The sequence below is a fragment of the Hordeum vulgare genome, chromosome 4H (assembly GCF_904849725.1).
Source record: "Hordeum vulgare subsp. vulgare chromosome 4H, MorexV3_pseudomolecules_assembly, whole genome shotgun sequence".
NCBI classification, from domain to species: domain Eukaryota; kingdom Viridiplantae; phylum Streptophyta; class Magnoliopsida; order Poales; family Poaceae; genus Hordeum; species Hordeum vulgare.
The window spans coordinates 553,258,093-553,265,962 of NC_058521.1; the positions used below are offsets into that span (position 1 = coordinate 553,258,093).

The following is a 7,870-nucleotide window of genomic DNA, read 5'->3' on the forward strand; positions in this document are numbered from 1 at the left end:
TGACGAGGCCCTCGTGCCAAATTAAGGATAGAGTCGCATCTGGGCGTTACAGCCGACCCTCTCTATGTGGCCATCTTCGACGGCGCCCACCCCACCTGGCGACGGTGCGGGGCCTTCGATCCAGGCGAGGAGGTTGTGGCCTCCTTCGAAGTTGGGTGTTGGATGCGATGTGCCGGGGTCCGTAGGTGCATGGCGACGACATGCCCCGCTGATGCCGGCCCCTCTCTCCTTTGTACCTGCGTGATCTTGCTCCTGGTGCTACATTCTCGGTTGAGGACTTCGGCATCTTTGTCTTCACCCTTCATTGCTTATCTTCGGTTGCCGTGGTGTGTGAGGCTTAGTTTCATGTTGTCCGTCGTTTTTGTATCTTTCGCCGTGTATTTTCTTCCTTTTTGCGTGTGGGCGTGTGCTTGTAATCCTGACCGATTGATGGCTTTGTTAATTCAAAGTCGGGCTAGGCTCGAGCCTCATCTCAGGCTCGGTTAATGTCCGAGCCTTTTCTCTAAAATAAGTTTGGTGGTAGATGTTCTAATAAGATATAAGCGAAGAAAGGAGAACCATGTGTAGTAAATATATAACGCGAAAGCAATGAATTTGTGATCCATTTAGCACTTGGTTTTGATACTATCGTTTACCTATCCGAATCCACCCAATAATTCACCACAATTAAATCAGAATCGACGAGATTGGACGTAAAAAGATCCAGCCCGCGAAGAGCACCATGACACCAGAGTCCGGCCGGGTGACGACCTTTCCTCCGCCGCGCAACCGCCAAATCCCAATCACAAAACCCAACTCGACCCAAGGGGAAAAACTCAAAAAGGATTAAAGGCTTTGGGCTTGGCGTCTCTCCCCGCTCTTCCCCCCGAACGAGTTTCCTGCCCCTTCCTCCCTCCATTTGCCCCCCACCCTCGCCTCGCCCCGCCCCGCCCCGCTAGGGTTTCGGGGGCCCGTCTCCTCCCCAATTCCGCCCTCCCGGCCCGATCCCGCGCGATCCCGGCCCCTATGGCCTCCGGCGACGCCCACCGCCCGCACGAGAACGGCGGCGGGGCCGGCTCGAGCTTCCCGCAGCAGCAGCCGGCGCCCGTGGGCACGCCCCCGCCCTCCAGCGGCGCCGCGCACTCCGCCTCCACCAGCGGCGGCAGCGGCGGCGGCTCCCCGTCCAGCCGCAGCGAGCAGCAGGACCTCGCCGCCGCCAACGGCGCGGGCCCCGCGTCCACGCCCGCCAGCGACGGCACGGCCTTCCTCCACCTCAACAACCTCGACATCAACGGCGACGACGCGCCCTCCTCGCAGGCTCCCATCAGGTTCGTGAACATCGCTCTTGCCTGCCAGATTGAGTTTCTCCATCCGCCATCTCCCGCGATCCGGAATTGCTTCTTAACGAGAGATGCTGCTGGTGATTAGAGTTTATTTGCGCTGATCCGTAGTGTTTTCCATGCTTGTTCTTTGGATCACGTCTTGCGGGCTAGCCTTGCTGTAATCGGAGTTAGATCCGATCCTTATCTCGTAGGCTCATACAGGCGTACACTGTCAATGTTGATCAGTAAAAAAATCAGTCGTATGGTTTCTATTCTGCCATACAGTTGCAGATTGTATAAGCCTGCATCGAAGTTAATGTGTAATTTTGCCTCTCTCTTCGGTTTGCTCATCTAATATTCTATATATGCTTATATTTACCTGGAATCATCAAATAATGGAAACTGCTCCCTGCCAATTTATGGTTAACCGTAGTTTAAAGTTCTACCCCACTGATTTCACAAACAGCATCAAGAAGAAGAAGCGAAGAGCGGCAGCAGTTGGTCCTGATAAAGGTGGCCGGGGGTTGCGGCAGTTCAGTATGAAAGGTCAGTCGAATTGTTCTCTTTCCGTATTAGTACCTGTTTAACTCAAGGTCATCATGTTCACATTTATAATTTATTCATAAACAGCACAAATGCAAGCTCAAACAATGAGCAGAACTTGTTTATATTGTCTATTTCCATTTTGTTGTGCATTCATTTGCATTACATTCTAGAGGTCTTGTCTATTGAGTAGAGGTACACTTTCTGCCAACATCAATAGTATCACAATCTCTTTTGTTTGGTATTTTGCAGTTTGCGAGAAAGTTGAAAGTAAAGGGAGAACAACATATAATGAGGTTAGTACTTTGTTATTTTTTAGCTCAAACTCTTGTTGTGATTTTTCATCATTTGTGTGGGCCACATGAGTTTTGCCATATATGAACCCGAAACAAAACTGGCCATTGTTCGATATGTGGCCCTATTCCTTTGCATATGTTTTCCCATTGCTCCATATTTAATATCCAACCACTTATAGAAAATAGGGTAATGTGCATTTTCCATACAGTATAGGGGAGAACTAGCCATTAAACACTGAGCTGGCTTGCTCATGTGGTCCACCTGGTTTAATCAACGCATCCCCTATATCAGTTTTGTGATTGTGAGTTTGAGGGTGGTTAGTTCTCGTACTAATTTTATCAAACTTACATGCACACTATGGTTTAACATCACCATTTGATCACTAAAGTCATGAAACTGCAAATATATTTGATACTGATCATTGTAATCCACTAGTCTTGTGAGTTATCTCCCATTTACTGCTACTACTCGTGAAACTGATATCCTACCTTTGAATATATGCATTTTGATGATTGGTGTCCCATAAAACTGTGAAACCTATCCTGTTTTGTTACTGTACCAATAATGATATTTACATTTTCTCTTTCTTTTTGTACTGGTTGTTTGAACTAGGATGTAACATTGTTGATGAAACTAAAATGTTAGTGCTCATGCATTTCACCTTCTTTGTCAGGTGGCAGATGAACTTGTTGCTGAGTTTACAGACCCCAATAATAATATTGAGCCACCAGATCCTGATAATCCGAATGCAGTTAAGAAATAAGAATGCCCTTCGCATCAGTTACTTGTTTTATCGGGTATGTGCTCACTGTGTTGAAAATGCAGCAACAATATGATGAGAAAAACATCCGAAGGAGGGTTTATGATGCACTAAATGTTCTGATGGCTATGGACATTATATCTAAGGATAAGAAGGAAATACAGTGGAAAGGCTTGCCTCGAACGAGTATAAATGATATTGAAGAACTGCAGGTTGCGTCTATTTTCCATCAATGGCTATTCACATTAGATGTACCTTCTGTAGTATTATTATTCATTAATTTGTGCCTATTTACAGGCGGAACTCACCGAAGTGAAAGGAAGGATTGAAAAGAAAAGCGCTTATTTGCAGGAGCTACAAGACCAAGTAAGGATATGTCTTTTTCTGTTTTCCTTTGTTTACGTTAAATGAAATATACGAAATGTTCCGTGTACTTATTCTACTGTAGTATTCAGATCACTTGGCTCTGACACAACATAATGTCGTAGCAAAAAAGCACTTAGTTGGTGTACCATATTCCATTGCGTCTCAATATGCATGCTTAACTCAAGTCCAATACAGGGGTGCACCTCACTGACCGAGTTCCCTGTTTACAGTTTTCAATATGCTGCAGAATAAATATTTGATACGTATATGTTAATAATAAGTGGATGTTCTCAGTATTTTAGCAATTGTTTATATGTGCGCCTGCTTTCTGTCAATTTTTTACTCTTCACAGACATCATTCTGCATATTTGTTTCTTTTTTGTGTTGTTCCATGCTACTCAAAACTTAAATCACGTCTGTTATGATCTTTGTTGCTGGAGATTAAGGAAGGACCGAATTCACATGTAGTTCTGACCAGATTTCAACAAACTAAAGCTTGGTTGATTCCTGTCCCTGAGCCCCTGACCTCTCAAAACCAATGGTTCTGATGTTCGAACGTGAAGACCAGGACTCTGCAGTATTATTGATAGTTCCATTCTTTCGCCAGTGGATAAATTGGAGTAACTTGTTAATAGCCTACTGTCTTTAAAACTGCAAATCGACCCCTTGGCTATTTCGACCATAAATTGGCAGTAGACGGCCAGTTCCTACTCCCCACATGCTGTAGTAAACCAGGTTGCCATTGTAATCTTAATCCCTTCATTCCAGTAATAAGTATGAGTAATACTATCTTATATAACATCTTATATTTAGGAAGAGAGGGTGTACAAAGGTCTGTTCTTAAGCTTTAATGTTTGAATAGAAAATGTTCCCAAGGATTGTTGGTCTGGACTGAGAGTCAATCTTTCTTATTTGAAATTTATTTATCTCGTGGTCAAATTTGTGATGATGTATTTATGGATGTCTTTGGTATATGAAGTATCTAGGCATGCAAAACTTGATAAACCGAAATGAGCAGCTGTATGGTTCAGGAAACATTCCTTCGGGTGGAGTGGCCTTGCCGTTCATCCTTATCCAGGTGAATAATTTTCAAATCACTTATTCTTTGTTCTCTTATTTACAGTTTCGCTTTATGTGCATAATGTCAGGCCAAATGAAAGTTTTTTGTATCCTGCAGACACGGCCTCATGCAACTGTTGAAGTTGAAATATCAGAAGATATGCAACTGGTGCATTTTGACTTCAATACGTAAGACGAGAATTCTGTTACTGTATTTACTTTCCTCTGGAGAAAGAGCTTTTCAATTTATCTGAGAACACTTGCCTTTTCTTTTTCTCTTACCATGACTGGACTGGGCAGGCCTCTTATCACATTTAAAATACGGAAACACTAAAAAATTGTTGTCAGATCAACATTCAAAATACGGAAACACTAAAAAACTGATGTCAGATTTTTAAACATGGCAAATCTGACGTTTTCCATGGCAATTTATATTCATGTGATAATGACAAATTTAGTTTGCAAGCACGGCAATTTTTTGATGAAAAAAGAACTGAGGCGGATTTGCCATGCTCTCCAACTAAACTTGCCATCCTCGGAGAACATTTGCCATGGTAAAAAATCTGACGTCAGATTTGTAGTTGAGTCCTTTAAAATATGGGAACAACTAGTAGCTAAATTAAAGTAGTATAACTGGAAATAAAATCTCAGCTGTTAGATCATAACTTGTTGATAGCATAATTCGGTGATATGATTAAACTGGAGCGCCTTCTAATTGTAACCAGAAGGTGCTGCTGAAACATTTTTCATATTTAGACCTTGATGCCAACTAATATTGATACACATATTTGGTCTCACAGTAGGTTAGACAGATGGCAAGAGCCAAGTGGGATTGTAGATCTTGTCTAAGAAGTTAAGAATAAACGTATCCAAATCATTATATAATGAATTATTTTGAAAGAAATGATTCACTATGAAATCTATTATGGTTATGTTTCTTAGATCAACACAAGGTTCCCTGACTATTTTGGGATGTGCATTTCTGAAACTGCAGGACCCCGTTTGAGCTGCACGATGACTCGTATGTGCTAAAAGCACTGAACTCCTATGGAAAAGAAGAGAACGCCGGTACTCCGGAGCTGATATCAAATGGATGCGAGGGCTCGAGCACGCCGAATATTTATCGGCATCAGATACAACAATCTGCAATGACAAGTAATGGCGCAAATAGATTACCAAGCTCACCACCCCCCGTTCCAGGCATACTGAAAGGGCGAGTGAAGCACGAGCACCTGTACTAGCCAGGGCGTTTGTTTTGGTTGTTTGTCATTGGTGTTTGGTTATATTATCATTTTTCTTATTTTCCTTTTTTCCTGTAAAGAGCCTGTAAAGGGGAGAAGTAGCTCGATCTGATTTAGCTCTGCACTAGATTGGTAGAATGTGATAGGTACCCCTGATCTGTGATGCTCCCATGTGTAACTCCTAACGGACTTTGAATATGTTCCTTCCTATGGGCGAGAGGTGTCGCTTCTCTCTTCGTTGCCATGCAGTTGTGCAAAGCAATGTAAAATACAGTAGTTACCTTTTGATTCCTCATTCCTGTGAAATTTCAACCAGCTCGCATCCTTCGTTGTAGGCTGTTCCGTAACATGCTACATACTGTTTTAATGGGTGACTTTTTTTTCGTAATGAAGCGGCCATGACCATATTTTGTTGCATCACCGAGATATGCATTCACTCTCATTTTAATGAAATTGTAAACAATTTTAAAAATTCTGAACATTTTTTAAACTCACGAACATTTTTACAGATTTCCGAACATTTTCTAAAATCTTGAAAACATTTTAAATTATTAAACATCATATACTATTTGCAAACATTTTTTAAAAAGTTGTGAATTTTTGTAAACATTTTTTTTAATCGACGAACATTTTAGAATTCACAGACATTTTTTGGAAATTGGTAGAACAATATTTAAAATTCATGAATATTTTTTTGATTTAGCGAACGTCTTATGAATCTTGTAAGTCACAAAATTTTTATGAATTTTTAGGACATTTTTCAATTCGTGATTTTTTTTTTGAATTGGTGAAATTTAGTATTCCAAACATTTTTCAATATATTAACTAAAAATAAAATCATGAACATTTTTGGATTTTCCATACATTTTTTGAAAATCCAAGAACATTCTTTTGAATCCACAAACATTTGGAATTAGCAAACATTATATTACAAAGATGTCAGTTAAAAAAAGGAACTTTTTCGAAGTCCTAAATTATTTATAAAGTAGAAAAACAAAGATGAAAAAGGAAAAAGAAATAAAATATAAAATTTCAAAAAACAGGCCGCCCAGAGAAAAATAAAACATAAATTTACAGTGCATTGATGTGAAAATTGAGAGGTGAAGAATTAGTCAATCTCTCTCTCTCTCTCTTTATATATATATATATATATTCGTCACCCTGGGTGAGGAATAGTTATTCTTCACCCCTTTCTATTTTCATATCAATGCACCGTAATTTTACGTTCCGTAAATTTTGTCTGATATCATACATAAAAAAAGACCGTAATAAATATATAGTCATCGTAAAAAATATTTTATGTCACATAAATTACAAACAGAAAAATATAGTGTAAAATATACATAAAACGACATTTTTCTGGTCTTATGACATATATTTTTGTTTTCTTATGTCAAACTTTATGTAGTGAATCAATATAAATATAACTATTTCGATTTCAAATATAGTTTATTTATAAAACAATCGCATGAGTACCTCGGGTGAAGAATAACTTATTCTGCATCCTGGGTGAGGAATAGTTATTCTTCACCCTCTTTATTTTAACATCAATGCATCGTAATTTTACGTTCCGTATTTTTTTCTTATTCCATACGTAAAAACAGACCGTAAGAAAATATATAATCATCGTAAAAGATATTTTTGTTACGTAAAATTACAAACGTAAAAACATAGTATAAAAGATACATAAAATGCATATTTTCTTGTCTTACAACCTATATTTTTAATTTTTTTATGCCAAATTTTACATAGTGGGTCAATATGAATGTAACTATTTGTATTTTAAATGTAATTTATTTATAAAAAGCTCGTAAGATTACCTCGGGTGAAGAAATAATCTATTCTGCACCCCGGGTGATGAATAGAGTTTCTATATATATATATATATATTCGTCATCCTGGATGAGGAATAATTATTCTTTACCCCTCTATTTTTACATCAATACACCGTAATTTTACGTTTCTGAAATTTTAATCTTATCTAATACGTAAAAAGAGGCCATAAAAAAGACATAGTCACCCTAAAAAATATTTTATTTCACGTAAAATTACAAACATAAAAACATAGTGTAAATTATACATAAAATGTGATTTTCTAGTCTTATGACCTATATTTTTGTTTTTTATGTCAAATTTTTCATAATGAATCAATATAAACATATCTATTTGCATTTCGAATTTAATTTATTTATGAAATGGTCGTAAAATTAGCTCGGATGAGGAATAATTTAATCTACACTCTAGATGATGAATAGAGTTTCTCTCTCTCTCTTTCTCTCTCTCTCTCTCTCTATATATATATA

At 38.8% G+C, this 7,870-nt stretch overlaps 1 protein-coding gene across 1 annotated transcript; it reads left to right on the forward strand.

The window, feature by feature from the left end:
* The first annotated feature begins 990 nt into the window (after positions 1–990).
* Positions 991–5,862, forward strand: LOC123449467 (transcription factor-like protein DPB). Its single transcript, XM_045126702.1, has 9 exons — positions 991–1,307; positions 1,768–1,847; positions 2,097–2,140; positions 2,815–2,892; positions 2,967–3,113; positions 3,199–3,267; positions 4,247–4,345; positions 4,445–4,515; positions 5,321–5,862. Exons 1-9 carry the CDS (start codon positions 1,006–1,008, stop codon positions 5,565–5,567), a joined length of 1,137 nt encoding a protein of 378 aa, XP_044982637.1. The 5' UTR covers positions 991–1,005; the 3' UTR covers positions 5,568–5,862.
* The last annotated feature ends 2,008 nt before the right edge of the window (positions 5,863–7,870 follow it).

Bases quoted from the DNA above. Each gene is read 5' to 3' on its own strand.
- LOC123449467 (XM_045126702.1), top strand. From the start codon at position 1,006: ATGGCCTCCGGCGACGCCCACCGCCCGCACGAGAACGGCGGCGGGGCC. The intron at 3,114-3,198 runs GTTGCGTCTATT...GCCTATTTACAG, and splicing joins ATGATATTGAAGAACTGCAG to GCGGAACTCACCGAAGTGAA. The intron at 3,268-4,246 runs GTAAGGATATGT...TGGTATATGAAG, and splicing joins TGCAGGAGCTACAAGACCAA to TATCTAGGCATGCAAAACTT.